Genomic DNA, 17,009 nt, shown 5'->3' on the forward strand with positions numbered 1-17,009 from the left:
CAATCCCTTGACCTTTCCGGACCTTTCTTAGAATTGTGATGATCCGAACGTCCTGAGTCTTCTAGGTATTTTCTTCTCATTAGGACTGCTTTTATTTGGCACATGTTGGCCAGGTTTCACCCTTCCCTTTTGCAGGCTTTTGGTACCATGCCAGGGTTGAAACACACTCAAATTCATAGATTTATTTCAAACCCAAATCGGTTGAGTTCGGACCTAGATCCGTTAATTGAAAGTCAGATCTAGCCCGCAATGCCGAGCTAGAGAGAGAGAGAGAGAGGCCATACACTTTGGGTGGGGGAGTTAGGAATATGTCACAGGATTCGTTTATTCCCCCTCCTCCCCCCCTCGCCTGCCACACTAGAGAGAGAGAGTTCCCTCTTCTATTGGTGTTATGAAGCTAGAGATCTCCCCTTAATCCATTACAGAATGGCTTACACTGCCATTCTCCTGTGTGGGTGCCCTCGCCCACCAGTCATCTCCCCCACCCACCTTCACCTCACCCATGATTCTGCACCCTCCCCCTCCCTTCCTTCTCGTATCCACATCCACGTAACGCATTGGGCATCCCATTTTCGCCCCCTTCCGCGCAGAAGTTTGAGGTAAACTCCACGCATTGGCATCCTCTTTCTCTCTTCTCCTTTTGATCGCTGTAATCTCTTTATTCACAACGTCGATTTTGACACCATCGATTGAATTTCATGTTGGTTTGTTGATTTGATAAATGGGAAAAAGGTGTTGGTTAGGCAAAACGTAAAGTGAAGGGTTTTGTTTGGTCGATGGAAGTAGAAGCACATTAGTAAAAGTTGTGTAATGGTTTAGCCCAAGCGACGCCCAGTAATCGGAGGCATGCGTGGAAGTGAAAAAAATGAGAATCTAGACTAAAAAATGTCAATTTTACACGAAAAGTTGGTGTTTTGGATGCATAATTTATCTAAAAAAGCAGGTAAGTGGGGGATTTGCATTGTGGCGTACAACGCAAGTTCCCAACCTATCATGCTTTTCTAGAAAAATGGGTGCGATGGAAGTAGAAGCACCTTAGTTAAAGTAGTGTAATGGTTTAGCCCAAGCGACGCCCAGTAATCGGAGGCATGTGTGTAAGTGAAAAAAGTGAGAATCTAGACTAAAAATTGACAAATTTACACGAAAAGTTGGTGTTTTGGATGCATCATTTATCTAAAAAAGCAGGTAAGTGGGGAATTTGCATTGTGGTGTACAACGCAAGTTCCCAACCTATCATGCTTTTCTAGAAAAATGTGTGCAATGATTTGCATCGTGGTGGGTGCATGTGATGTAATATGATGCTATCTTGACCGTTTAATCGTGATTTGCGTCATGCCTACAATGGTTCCGTTCACCTGGTAGGGCGACTTGTGAATGTCACCAAGTTGATGGGATGTCACAAAGTTTGAAACCCACAGGTGGCGTCCCTTGCCACAAGGTCGAAGCTGGGTATACTCCCTGGTGAGCAAGGGGGGCCTCTAGGGTTTTATACCAACTAGAGGCCAGCCAATGTGAGGTCGGTAATGGGTTTTTTCCCCTTGGACCATAAAAAGAAATCTTGAATTGCGTCATGATTTGTGGTAGGTTGATGTGCTTGTTAGTGATTCTAGACAATGGAAAATACTGAAACATGATGATCAACAGGATGCAAAGCTATCAGCATAATGATTCTGGAAGTAAAAATGCCAAGGCTTCAATATCTGGAAGCATCCCTTCGACAGGAGGGGATGGAACTTCAAATGGCAAAATTGATGACTGGAAAGCTGAGTGGCACCAGGAAAAGAACGATAGGAAGGTTAATAATGGCTCCAAAGATTCTTTCATAGCAAAACTAGCAATTGGTTGTGGTTTGGCTGTGATGGTGGCTGTTATCTTGGGTTGCTCTAAGAGGGCTCTCTTGGGATCTTCTTCATCGGGTTTTCCTTTCCTAGTTGATGGCTCTTTGACAACTGTTCCAGAAGCGATCTCTGATGGGTTTAGCCTGAAAGTATTTGGATACAGGCTTATACTACCAGAATATACTCCAGGGTATGTGGTTTGATTTGAAAAGTAATTATGGGTATATGGTTCATCTTCTGTATTCATCTAGATAAGGACTGTTACATAGTTCCTTCTTGATTGTTCTCTGTGGTATTTTTAATTTGATGTAAAGTTGAAATATTGAACAGGGTGCTTTTTTTGTTGTTTATCAAGTGCCCTATCCTTGTATGTTCTATGAAATTGTATGTGTCACATGGCGTTTGCTTAACTTAGTTCTTTTGAGCCACAATTTGTAGATGGTGGCTTTGATGAGCATGTCTTTTGGCAGGCAAACTATGATGAGTTCTAACTGGTTTGCACCGTGGTTTAAGGATTGATCTTTAACTACATTGAGGGATTATAATAACACATTCATTTAATTGTCAGTTTAAGTCAATCTTCAGTAGACATCCTGCCTTGTTGAATACCTAATTCAGGGGAAGTTTTAGAAGCCTGAAATGGAATAAGCTAATCAGGACCCTGTATTTTGATTGAAGAGGTTTGTCTCTCTACAATATTTCATCCAGGTTTTAGTCACAAGGCTTGAGAGTTGAGAACTATGCAACTATAGGTAACTACAGGTAACTATCAATTCTATATCAGTCATAGATATGAAGTAGGTTATGAAGCTGAGGATACACTATCACATGCCTACATGATCATAATGTCTTTTTTTTTATTAATTGTTTAACTAAACACATTTTGTGATTTTTTCTCCCAAGGCCCAAGATCTCTATAAGTCATATGATTAATCCTCATTTTAATACAGATGCATTGGATTGCTAGTCTTGCTTCTACGTGACCTATCCTGCTAGCCTATATATATATATATATAACAAAATTCAGATGTATTCTGTTGTCAATAGAGAACAATAATAATTACTTCACCCAACTAACACAGAGTCAAGTAGAGGGTTGAACTATCTTCACTCTTCAATCATATTTTCTTTTCAGCAACATTTCATTCAGTGGTATTGGAACATTAACTTTGATAAATTATTTCATAACAAGAAAACAAGAACTAAAGATGGCATGTACTCTCCCTCTAAATCAGATTAAGGGATCCAATGCTAAACCTAAACTGGCAAGTTAGCAAAAACAGAGGCAAGAGTAGGTAGCATGCCAAGTGTTGCTGCGTGTTACAGCTTCATAAAGTCTTAGTAAAAGATATGCTAAATTCTTTATTAGCTCAATTGACCACATCAGGTTCTTGCTAGATTTGTTCTATTATTTTCACATGAGAGTTCATGTGAAGGCTTCAAGTCAAGATATCAAAATGAACCTAGTAAATTTAGAAGATTGACCATAAGGAAAGGTGAAATTGTCACATTCAAACAGAGGAGTACCTTAAATACAGAAAATGTTTATATCAACACTTAGATTGGCAGTGAGCCAGCATTCCAGAAATTTAAAAAATGCTCAAACAACTCAACAATGTGCCTCTACACAAACTTTTAACAGACTTGTCAGAAGCTGTCACCAACAGAATCCAGACACTGTCATCTACCTCAGATCCAATGGAGTAAATGACTAAAACGGAAAAAGATGATAACTAACACTTAGATTGTCAGTGAGCAGCACTCCAGAAGTTTTAGAAATGCTCGACAACTCAACAGTGTGCCTCTACATGAGCTTTAACATAGTGACCATAAGCTGTCCCTGACAGAATCCTGGCATTACCATCTACATCCGATTGATGGAGTAAATGACGAAAACAGTCCACTGTAAAAACCAATCTTGTACGGTGTCTGCAACACATGTAAAATTCAAAGGGCATTGACAATAGAGTATGCAATCCTCTAGAAGAACCATAACCCTAGTTGCTGGATCATTCTAGCTGAGAAGGCTTCCCAAGAAGAAACTTGCTTCTTCTGAGGATCACTTTCATGATGTACCTCATGGTTCCTATCTTTCTTTTTGTTCCATATGGCATTCTCACATGCTTTTCATTTGCATCACTTAGATGACTCCTTAAATGTTTAAAGCAATGTTTTCAAACCCAGTGACTCGGTACTCAACTCGGCAGTGCTTGGCTCATGACTCGGTGAGTTAACTCAGTGACTCGTCGGGGTCATGTTAACTTTTAAATGTATTAATCAAATAGATATATAGGGAATTACATATATAAATATACATGATATACAGTTACAAAAATGTAAATTACATATATATTATGAAAATTATATACATTGTAAACTCATATAATATATAAATAATGTACGTATACATATAACTTAATGAGTGGAGGAAGAGTACTTTGGTGCCTTTATGTAAGAATAAGGGTGATATACAAGATTGCACAAACTATCGTGGTATAAAACTCATGAGTCATACTATGAAACTTTGGGAGAGGGTGATTGAGTCTAGGTTGAGGAAGGTTGTCATGATATCGGAGAATCAATTTGGTTTTATGCCTGGAAGATCAACTATGGAAGCTATACATCTTCTTAGACAACTTATTGAAAGATATAGAGAGAGGAACAAAGATTTGCATATGGTTTTTATTGATTTAGAGAAGGCATACGATAGAGTACCTAGGGACGTTCTCTGGTGGACAATGATGAAGAAAGGTGTTTCTCTCAAGTACATTAGTATAATTAAAGATATGTATGAAGGAGTAGTAACCGATGTCCGCACTTGTGGAGGGGTGACAACCAATTTTCCGATAACGGTTGGGTTGCATCAAGGATCTGCTTTAAGCCCTTTCCTATTTGCGATAGTGATGGATGAGCTTACGAGATCAATTCAAGAAAATGTACCGTGGTGTATGTTGTTTGCTGATGATATTGTTTTGATTGATGAGTCTAGAGCTGGGGTTAATGCTAAGTTAGAATTATGGAGACAGACATTGGAAGCTAGAGGTTTTAAGTTGAGTAAGAGTAAGACTGAATATATGAAATGTCGGTTTAGTAAGCAACGAAGTAGTGATGGGAGTGTAGTGAAGCTTGGTGAGCAAGATATACCGGTGAATGATTATTTCAAATATTTGGGATCCATCATTCAAAAGTATGGAGAAATTGATGGAGATGTAAATCATAGGATAAAGGTTGGGTGGATGAAATGGAAAAGTGCAACTGGAGTGCTGTGCGATCGTAGAATGCCATTGCGGTTGAAGGGAAAGTTTTATAGGACGACTATTAGACCCGCTTTACTATATGGTACGGAATGTTGGGCTGCCAAGAGACATCATATTCAAAAAATGAGTGTAGCTGAGATGCGGATGCTTAGATGGATGTGTGGAAATACAATAAAAGATAAGATTCGGAACGAAGAGATACGTAAGAAGGTAGGTGTTGCACCCATTGAAAATAAGATGCGAGAGAATCGTTTACGGTGGTTTGGACATATTCGGCGAAGGCCTAATGATGCTCCAGTTAGAAGGTTGGAGAAATGGGAAAATATATTAGTTAAAAGAGGTCGGGGTAGGCCTAGGAAGACTTGGATGGAGATGATAGGAAAGGATATGAATGCTTTGAACCTCACCGAGGACACGGCGTTGGATAGAAATGATTGGAGGAAAAGGATTCATGTGGAAGACCCAAAATGAATTTCTTTTTTGGTTCATATCGCTGACCCCAATTGTTTTGGGATGAAGGCGTAGTTGTTGTTGTTGTATACATATAACTAGGCTGAGTCATAAGTTGACCCAACTGGGCAGTGGCAGATACACTTATTCTCCAGAAAGTGTTCAACCTTTAAAATAATGATGAATCATAAAGCAAACTCTGATAACAAATACAGTTAAAACGACATTAGTGCATGATGAAGAGAGAAGAAATAAATCAAGTTGTGATTGCTAGTAACATAGAGATACATATTTGTCAATGGAAAAGATAAAAAATAAAGTCCATGACAAAGTAGATAGGAAATGAACAGAATGCAACTCATATGCCTTGAAAGGAACTAGTTGAGATATCAACCATAAGACAAGCACATCTCACCATTTAACATCTTGGTTGGTGTAGAGCACTTTGTTCCCACAACATGTCATGCAAGGTTGTCTGTATAGCTGTTGCAAAAGTTGATTAGGTTTTAGGTGACATATATAATATATTTGATTGTTGCCAGCATGACTCTGACAGTAATATGCAACAGCATTTTGATATTCTGATGTAGACTATGAAATGTTGCTTGTTGATGTATATGCATCTCTGGCACTAATCAGAAGTATACCTATAATTGTTCCTGAGACACGCTGATTTTCACCATATGTTAAATTGGGGAAGGGTTCGCTCCCGTTTGACGGGGGGGGGTCCGCTCTGTTTGCGGATTGCTACTATGTCATGTGGACGTCCTTTTAAGCGAACACAGTTTTTTTTATTGAAGTAACATATACTTATGGCAGTCTCTGTATTTTCTTAATTAAACTGAGATCCTCTTTGTTCATCATGGTAATTTTCTTATGAAACAAAACTCTTGCAGATGGGTATACTTTTGCTTGCTTATGGCTGCTGGATGTGGGCTTTTTATTAGTGAAGAGGCACTGAATATTTGGGTTTGTCCTTGCACCGTTACCTTTATTTAATCATATCTAAAGTTGCCTCATGTGTATTTCAATTTGTATCTATAATTTGGGTTCTGTCTTTATATGCACAAGAAAAACTGTGACATTGTTGGGTGCAATCATAACTTTACCTGCACCTTTGGAGCATCAGTTTTGGAAAAGTCATGCTTCAGAATGGCATGGAGCCGTTTGCATGGGGCCAGTCCATTTAACGAAAAGTGGCCCCAGCCATTGCTTATTTGGAGCATTGTGTTTCAAGACTGCTGCCAAAGCTACAGATGACATATGCATTACAGACTTATGTTTCAGTTGTTCATAATGCATGCTAACTGAATGTCAGACCTGAGAAAAACTTTTGGTAAGCGACATTAAATATTACTATGTGATAAGATATTGTTTCAGTTTGTAATGTAGGTTGGGATATCATTAGCTCGGAGGTTGGCTCTTGGTGGCACTTGGGAATCATTTGCTGCATCTTTTTCAAATAATGCTTCCCACATTTTCTCTACAGTGTTGTGGGTGTACTGGTATATATCTTATTTCCATTTATTATTGTCCAACTTTCTTTCAACCTCATCAGCAAACTTTTTGACTATCAATGCGGCAGTGTCTGCAATGCATCTCTAGCCATATTTTTAGGTTGGGTAATGGCCTAGATTAAGAATCTGTTAATGGAAATAAATCATTAATGGTTCTTTTACATTTTATATGTTACAAAATTTCCAGGGGAGTCTGTATCAGTGATTTGATCCCATTTTACCTTGGCCAACTAGTTTCGAGAACCAAGGCATCAGATGATGTTTGTTCCGAGGTTTGTTCCAAGGTATTAGCTTCATTCTTTAACATAAAACCAATGAAATTTTTATTTTTTTGGCATTTTCTTCTTGGCAGTCTATAATAAAAATGTCAGCGGTTTCCTTACCACCAAGTCGAAAGACAATATGTGCCTGTATTGCTATTATAATGGTCAATCTGATGTCATCATAAAATTCATCTGTCTAATGTTTTAGCTAGGAATTTCCAAGAAGAAGGCAGATCGCATTATTCGTGTGGTGAAGAGATATGGCAATCTAATAGGCTTCGGTGAGTATCTTGAACAATCAGATTTTTGGTTATTGATTCATATGAGATGTATCAAGATAACATGCATAAAGTTGCACATACATGAACACGCACACACACACACACTGCATGTGGCAGTAGGATCCTATTAGGCTGTTTGGATCATAGTCCTGCAAATTTTCTATCTTTCATCTCAAACGGATTTGTAGGTGGTTGAAATGTAACCAGGGATCCTTTTACTGACTGGAATATCCAATGTGTCTAGCCCAAGTTAAATTCAGCTGCCTCCAATATTGGTTCTTGATGGAACCTTGGAGGAAGCTTTAATTGAGCGCCTTTACCATATTCCAACCTTCTGCATTGGATGGATATTGCTAAAGTGGATCTAGAGGGATTTAGTACAATGTGGTGTGTTTGCACATTTGCATATGTAGTCTTGGAAAATCATTGCAAACAAATAAATATTTGTACCAAATAAGCCTTCCTTTTGGCAAAAGCGACTCTTCATACTTCTTTGTTATAGTTCCACATCATTACAATCTTTCACTTTGCCATGCTACCAACATGGACTTGTCATGATATTTCAAATAGTACACCTAATGTTATTTTGCCAATAAAATGAATGTAAAGGATATTTTACACGTAAATGACTAAGGCGAACTGGCTGATTATAGGACCAAGTGTGTCTTTGATGCAAGTATGAAAAATTCAGGTGGTTCAATTATCATCAGCACAGGTCAGTTTACATAATACCTATATGTCAAGATGCTTTGTGGCATTACTGAAGGTTTCTCTCTCAATTTAGAATCCTAGTCACAGATATAGGCAATATTTTGAAAATATCGTGATAATATAGAAGTAAATTCATAAAACAATATTAAAGGTAAATCTCATGATATTTTGAAATATCAGAAATTTATATATATCACAAAAATATCATGATAATATTAATAACACAATATTATCAGTTAATTTTACTTTTTTGCTTATTTTTTATATCTTAAATATGAATTTTCTTCTTTCTTTTATATTTTTTACTTATTTCTTTGATTATGTGTATTTTATTATCTAAAAATGTTTCTGAGATTTATCAACTAAACCTATATTATTGCGAGAAATTGCATTGCTTAGATATAGCATAGCCTCTTGAAACAAGAGTGTGTCCAAGTAGATGCCGCTAAGGGCTACACAAATACAAAAGTGTGCACAAATACAAAGCTACACAAGGCAAACACAAAGCGCCTCTATGTGAAAATACAAGTCCTTAATAGATAGCACAAGCACAAGCCCCTAAAAGGCTGAAACACACTTAAAAAATAAATAATTTTATTATCACAAAATGCTCAAGAGAAGTATAAAATATGTGGGTTAGATCTCACATTTATACAAGAAACAATAGGAGAGAGGGAGCTCAACTAGCCATTGGGCTAGCTCCAATGGCTATAAGAAAAATTACAAAAGTGCCCCTAATGGGCACTACCTGTTGCATTAAAGTAAAAATAATAATAATAATAAAAACAAAAGAAAAATACAAATAAGAAAAATACATAAGAAACAAAAAATACATATAAAATCCTAATATACATATGCAATGTATATATATATATATATACATACAAAGAACTATGTATTTTAACACTCCCCCCTCAAACTTACGGTGATATCACCAAAAGTTTGTCAAGTAGGAAGTGAAACCGAGGAAACAAAAGTGCCTTGATAAGAAGTCGGTCAACTGATATTTCGAGGTGACAAAAGGTAAGGTGATAGTTTTCTTCAAGTATTCTTCATATACATAGTGACAATTCATCTCGATATGTTTAGTTCTTTCATGAAATATATGGTTGCCATCTATACAAATTGCGGTTTTGTTGTCACAACATAGTTTTGAGGGTGTCTATAGGTGAACCCCCATATCTTCAAGCAATCTTCTCAACTACATGATTTCTAATGTTGTAGTAACTATAGCATGATAATCAGCTTTGGCTGATGACAAGAACATTTTCTATTGCTTTTTATACTTCCAAGATACCAAAGAATCACCTAAAAATATACAAAAAATGATAGTTGAGCGTTTGTCACAAGATCTCCCCAATCTGAATAAGAATAAGCAATCAACTTTAGTGAGGAGGATAATGATAACATAAGACTCCTAGAAGCAAAATTTTGTAAATACTTAATAATTCTCATCAGAACACTTATATGTACTGTGGTAGGCGAGTGTTGGAATCAACTTGAAGTACGAACTACATGAGCTATGTCAGGTCGAGTAATAGTCAAATATGTGAGCGCTCCAATCATCTGATGGTACAAAGTGAGATCCTCGAGAGGTGATCCATTATCTTTCTTCATCTTAGCAGTGATTACTTCTGAGCAGTGTTGTTAAAAACACGCCTCAAGGCGCAAAAAGCGCGCCTCGCCTCGAGGCGAGGCCCTTTTCGCCTTGAGGCGCACTTAAAAAGCGCAACAGCCTCAAGGCGTACGCCTCATGCGCCTTGAGGCGTACGCCTTGAGGCGAGGCGCGCCTCAAAGTGAGGCGCGCATTAAAAGTCGGATGGCCCGGACCCGAGTTCGACCCAGATCCGGGCCCGTATTCTCGAAAGATCGAGAACCTGTGTCTTTAAAAAAGACACAGGCGCTTCGGGGCGAGGAAAAGCCCTCGCCCCTTCTCTCTCCACTCCATCCCCTCTCGTCCACCGCCACTGCTATCGCCGACCACCACTCGCCGCCGGCCACCACCCGTCGCCGATCATCGCATCTTCCACCTTCTTCTTTCCTCTGCTGAGATACCAGATGTCAAGTTCCAGGAGCTGGTCGACGCCATCGCGCCCGAGCTAGGCAGGCAGGACGAGTTGCTCCGACTCTTCAGGGCCTTCGACCAGGACGGCAACGGCTACATCATCGCTGCCGAGCTGGATCGGTCGATGGCCAAGATGGGCCACACGCTCACCCTGCGGGAGCTCACCGAGATGATCCGGGAGGCCGACTCCGACGGTGTCATCAGCTTCCCCGAGTTCGCGTGCGTGATGGCCAAGTCCTCCGCCCTCACCGATTCCCAACCCTGAACTCAAACCGAAAAAAAGATGGATTTTTGTGGGGACCGTTTATCTGGACAGTGAAGATCTACCGATCAATTCAATGGGTCTGATGATCATATCATCGCATGATGATCTGATTGCCTAACAAGAAGAGGGCATCTGATGATCTGAGCTCAGTGCATCAGCACTCATGTCGTCAAAATGAAATGGTTTGGGGGAACTTCCTGTTCTTTTTTGGGCAGTTACATTCTCATTATTTTTGAGTGGTGAAACGCTGTTAAAACTACATGTCATGACCAACTGCTTAAGCCTTTGTTTGGGAGCCAGATTTGAGAGGGGGAGATGGTGATTCACTGAACCTCCTACTCCCACTGCTCTTTGGGAGCCTGGATTTAGGATGGTCTCCCATCTCTCTGTTTCAATTACATTCTCACGAAGATGTAGTTGACAACTCAACTTGTATCCCGCGTCTTCATTTCCACTCCAACATGGGCTCCCAAACAAGTTTTGCCTCAGCCATGGCCCCATGGGGTGGGGCTTAATTCCAAGAATATTAGTAATAGAAGAAATTCATGAATCCATATATATGCAGGTGATTGATTATATCGTGCTTATGACCTTGTGCTGTACACTACATTTTCAACTGTCATATTTTCAACTCACTTTTCTTATCATCGTGCATGTGCTGGTCGGTGGCAATTTAAATAAGTTTGAACAATGCATCAATTTTAGAAAATTGCTTCTTAATTACAAAAATCCGACGAAAGATTGATGTTTAAATTATTCCTTGACATCAATAAAGCATTTCTTATTTATTTATAATTTTAGATCATTTTTATAGTTTTTTTTAAGTTTAAAAAAAAAAAATTTGAGGCTTACGCTTTGCGCCTCGAGGCTTACGCCACGCCTCAGATTTTGGTGGAGCGCCTCGCTACGCCTCAACGCTTTTCACAACACTGCTTCTGAGTGTCCATTTTCTCATCAGTAATCCCTAACCTGTTAATAATATCAAAAGCAAATTTGGTTTAGGTTAGCAAATAACCACGAGGAGAATAAAGTTATAAACTACTTCAATTCTTAGAAAGAATCTGAGAAACCCTAGATGAGTCATTTCAAAATTTTCTTTAAGAATACTTTTCTTATAGTTAACCCCCTGTTTGTCTCCTCCGTTAATTATCATGTCATCGACATAAAGAAGTAGGACAACAATGTGCATTAGATTTCTTAACAAACATGACAGTGTGGCCAAGTTTAATCATTACATAATTAAACCTGTCATACCAGGCCTTAGAAGTCTGTATCAAACCATATAAAGCTTTTCTTAAATGAAGAACCTTTTCAGAAGAAACCTTAAATCTAGGATGCGGTTCTATATAAACTTCCTCTTTTAGTTCTTCATTTAAAAAGATATTTTTTGCATTCATTTGATAAATGATCCAACCCTTAACAATAACCACAACTACGAGGGTTCTAACAGAGGTCATCTTAACTACATGTGCAAAGGTTTTATCATAATCTGTACAATATTCTTGAAAATAACCTTTAACCACTAATTTAGCCTTGTATTTTTCTAAGGTTTGATCACTTTTGGTCTTAACTTTACAACCTATGGTTTTTTCCCTTTTGGTAGGTCTTTTATCTCCTAAGTTTTAGATTTTTCAAAAGCCTCTAATTTATCATTCATAGCTCCTATTTATTCAGGGTAATTTTTGGCTTGGTTATGTGGTAGCCTCAAAATAGAAAATAATTTTAGCTAGATGGGCTCCATATTGAGTAGAGAATGATTCATATGATACAAATTTATCAAGAGGTCTAGAAACTCTATTAGATCTTCTTAAATTACTTTGTTCTTGTCCTTCTAGTGTGAAATATTCTTCCAAGGCATTAGCTTGTCTATCATTTCCTCGCCTACTATATTGAATTATAGTAAGTTTAGTTTTAACCAAGGTTGTAAGTATCATATTGTTACCCATATCGGTCAGGCCCAAAAAAAGATACGTATCGTAAAAAATCATAATTTTTTAAAAAAATAAAAAAATTCAAAAAAATTCAAAAAAATTCAAGAAAAAAAATAGAAAAATTCTAAAAAAATCATAACACATGAAACAATGATAAATTGCATAAAATACAACCATAGAATCACATATGAAACATTTATGTCTCTATGAGTTGCATAAGACATCATCAAGCATCAACTATCTCATCAGAACGATGCAAAATATTAAAGATCTTGCAATTAAGTCCTTGAGGAGAAAAATGGTGGAAATGCACTCTTGAGCAAACCGCAAAAGCCCTCTCCCTTGCGCACAGATCGGCCCCCAAATCGCTCTCACAATTTTTAGGGTGTGTGGATACCCCTCTAATGGCATCTACATAAATGAGGAAGTCGACCCTCAAGAGGTCTTTAAAACCCAAAAAATAAAAATAGTAAAATATGATTCAACCCTTTTTAAAGTACGTTGAAGGTGTATCGTACGATACACCGTGTATGGTCGCCCTGTAATGCTTGTCTTATAGGCAGAGTGGTCTGACCAAACGAGGTTGGTCTGTAGACTAAGTTAGTACCTTGTTTCACACGAGGGTTTTCCCTTGAACTCATTGATTGTGAGCAGGAAGTCTTGTCTAAATTACATTAAACAAAGACAAAGACAAAGACAAAGACAAAGACAAAGACAAAGACAAACTTTTGGGGCAAAAGCATCGAAAAAGGACTTGAGATATTTTTAGACTTTTTGAAAAGTGTGAAATGGTTCTGCTTCAGAAATGCATCTTTTAGGATAAAGGATTGGGTTTATGACAATTTATGTGCTCGTCGAGGTTTCAAATTGCTCCATCAATGTGGGACTTCCTCCTTCCGTCCATGCATCAATGGGTTTTTGAAAGGATGTCCTCCAGTTCTTATGGTAGATGATACAATCCTAAAAAGAAGATACATGAGTATATTGTTGTCAACGCATAGTATTGATTCTTATGGTGAGATGTTTTCGGTAACATTTGCAGTTGTGGATAAGGAGTCGAAGGATTCATGACGTGTTTTTTGGAGCATGTGAAGGAAGAGTTCACTGTCTTCGATGAATATAAAGAAAGATTACAATATACAATTATCTCAAATAGGTATGAAGGTCTAAAGTATGTTGTCCCTCACATATAACCTACATGTTATGTTGGATATTTCATAAAGCACTTGACGAAAAATTCTTTTAAAAAAATTGGTTCACCACTGAGTGCACTTTGGTGGAGCGCAACCACAAGACAACAACACAATTATTTTCTTGAAAAAATCCAGGAGAAAGATGAAGCCACATACCCTTATACTGCTACTGACATGGATCCAAAATATTGGGCTAACTATCACTTTCCAAGAAGAACATATGGGTACCGAACTTCTAATATAATGGAGAGCTTCAATGCTTGAATTCTCGCCATATGTGATAAGCCCCTAATTCCTCTTATTGAGAGGCTTCGTATCGTGCTGATAAAACTTTTCGAAAAAGAAAGAAAATCAAAGAGCAAATGATAGGCTTTGTGGTGCCTAAGGTAAAAGAAAAGATAGAGGAACTGTAGATAAAGGTACAACAAGTACGTGTGCAAGTAGTACATTGCCATTGACGTCGGTACAAAGCCCGCGACCAATCTCACAGTTATAATGTTGATCTTGACAAGCAAAAATGTTCTTGTGAAGAGTAACATGTTAGTGGGATTCTATGCGAACATGTGATCACATGCATTTTGTATAAGGGCAAGCTACCAGAGGATTACTGCGATGATATTCAAGTTAAGTTTTACAACAGATCTTATTTTAGGAATAGAGAAATTTGAAAACTTTTTAAAATTCTCAATTCCTTTTATGTCAAGAGAAGAACCATCAACAATAAAAACATGAGTTCTACTTGAATTAGTGCCATAATTGGATAACAAAGAATCGTTTGGGGTCATGTGAATGGATGTTCCATAATCCAAGTGCCAAGAAATCTTACCAGGAGGTGAGGAGGTAGAGATCGCAATGCTCATGATGGAAGATGATGAGTTCTCGAAAAGCAGTTGTAGAGCTTCCACCAATTGGGACAATGTCATGATTCTAATGGATTTAGAATCTCATTCGGATCCATTCTTGTCCTCTTGGGAAGCACCTACTGACACCATTTTCTTCTTATTCCTTCTTTTGAACTTTGTGCAATAGGGCTTGATGTGTCCTGATTCTCCACAATTATAGCAAATGATCTTCTTTCTCCCATCATCATTACGTAGCTTCTCAAAACGATGCTTTATGAAATGAAGAGGCTTGTAAGTATTTGTGTTGGCTCTAGGTCTAAAAATGACCAATACATTATCTTTAATTTTCTTGGATTTAGACAAGCCAACACTTTATGTTGGGGATGGGCAACAGGCTGGGCAACTCGATGCGCTAAGCCGACCTGGCCCGCCATGGGTAGGGTTTGGGCCAAGGTTTTAGGCCTAGGCCCATAAGGTATCGGGCCGAAACCCTACTCATTATATATGTAGGCCAGGCTTGAGTCGGCCTGATAGGCCTGAGTTAGTTATTAATTTTTTAATAATATAATTTTTTTAAAAATTAACTGTTGCATAATAACTTGGTAACTATTACTATTTACTTAATTAGTCACATTAATTTTATGAAAACTATTAATTGGGTGCATGAGAAGTTGGGAACTTGTTAATTATTACAATTTACAAATGGATTTGGACAGGGCCGAACTGGACCTGACCCGCTTCATGTTGGCCTATTGGGCCAATGGGCTGCTCTTCAAACCCAAGCTCGTTAAGAACCGGGCCAAAACCCGGCCCGTTAGTAAACAGGTCGGGCCATCTCCGGGCCAAGCCGCACTTAAAGCCCGCAGGTCAAGCTTTAAACGAGCCCTGGCCGGTCCGGTCCGATGCCCACCCCTACTTCATGCAGGGGTGAAAATTTTCTTGCGATGGATGATAGTCACCCACACTTGTTCATACTTGGTCCTAAGACCCTTCATAAATTGAAAGAATTACTCTTCAAGAATTTGATTTTTTCTTTGAAGAACATCATCAGGGATCTCCCAAATAGGCTCCAACTTGGCCGTTTGATTCCAAAGTCTTTTAAGAGTAAATTTTTCTCCTTGCTTGCAATTGTAGATGCGGTCTTGTAAATCCCATTTATGTGCGGCATCCTTTTGAGTGAGTTTGTTTAATGAAAACCCATGCTTCATCGACTCTATCAAATTGAAGGATGTTGGTACATGGTTCTTCATTCATGATTCCCATGAAGAGAGAGAGATAACTTTGGTGTGACCAACCTCCCATTCTTTATGAGCTTTCTTGTAGTCTAATAAGGCATTTTCTCTTTCGCTTCCTTTAAGTGTCACATCATTTGATGTACCATCTTCTTCCACCACAAATTTTGTGAGAATAGGTTGAGGTTTCGGTGTAGAGCCATCAATATATTGCTACAAGTCTTTGCCTACAAGGATTTTCTTCCTCAACATGTTGTAGTTGCTACCATCAAACTGTAATGAAGTGTCGAATAAGAGGAGCGATATCTCCAAGAGCAAACAAGAAAGCACACACATACGCAAATAGCCACTAATGGGCAAGATTACAACAAAACCACAAAAGTGGCAAAACACCCAAAAGAAGAGGAAAAATATATTTCACTCAAGGAGGCTTCAAAGAAGCATGAAGAATACATGGGGCCAAGCCCCTTATTTATACACACAAAGGGACCCAAGGAGGGGATCCCATAGAGTCGTTGGAGCCCCTCCAACGGTCATATTTATGACCGTTGGAGGGGTCCAACGACTCTATGTGGACCCCTCTCAAGTAATAAAGAAAGAAAAAAAAAGAAAAAGGAGAAAAGAAAGAAAAGAAAAGAAAAAGAAGCGCATATTTTTTAGGATATGCGCGTACAATGCGAAAAGACTAATTTGCCTCTATTGGGCATTACAAAAGAATATATATATATATATATATATAGATAGACACATAGATATACATATATGTAATATATATGTGTATGTGTCATAATCTAATTGAATGGTGCCCCGTAAAAACTCATCACGAACATAATGACAATCCATCTCAACGTGCTTTGTTCATTCATGAAAGGTGTGATTGCTGGCAATATAGATAGAATCTTTGTTGTCGCAACACAGCTTCGAAGGAGTTGAGAATGAGACGCCCATATCTTTAAGCAAACTTCTTAACCATACAATCTCAGTGGTGGTAGTGGCCATCGCACGATACTCTGCTTCGGTAGAAGAGAGAGAAACTTTCTGTTGCTTCTTGCACTTCTATGAAATAAGTGACTCTCTAAGAAACACACAATAACCTGTGGTGGAAATACGATCATCGGGGTTACCTCCTCAATCAAAGTCAGTATAAGCAAGTAAAGTAAGAGG

General features: G+C 38.3%; 1 protein-coding gene across 1 annotated transcript in view; it reads left to right on the forward strand.

Annotated features, from left to right (window-relative positions):
* Window positions 1-292: 292 nt before the first annotated feature.
* Window positions 293-17,009, forward strand: part of LOC149833159 (uncharacterized) — a 28,227-nt gene continuing 11,510 nt past the window's right edge. The window contains exons 1-6 of the mRNA XM_090014961.1: window positions 293-599; window positions 1,645-2,028; window positions 6,442-6,514; window positions 6,938-7,050; window positions 7,250-7,346; window positions 7,534-7,606. Coding sequence (XP_089871087.1) covers window positions 427-599; window positions 1,645-2,028; window positions 6,442-6,514; window positions 6,938-7,050; window positions 7,250-7,346; window positions 7,534-7,606 — 913 coding nt within the window. The 5' untranslated portion in view covers window positions 293-426. The remainder of the gene's footprint in view (window positions 600-1,644; window positions 2,029-6,441; window positions 6,515-6,937; window positions 7,051-7,249; window positions 7,347-7,533; window positions 7,607-17,009) is intronic.

This window comes from Nuphar pumila, chromosome 7 (assembly GCF_984573655.1).
Source record: "Nuphar pumila chromosome 7, dmNupPumi1.hap1.1, whole genome shotgun sequence".
Classification (NCBI taxonomy): Eukaryota; Viridiplantae; Streptophyta; class Magnoliopsida; order Nymphaeales; family Nymphaeaceae; genus Nuphar; species Nuphar pumila.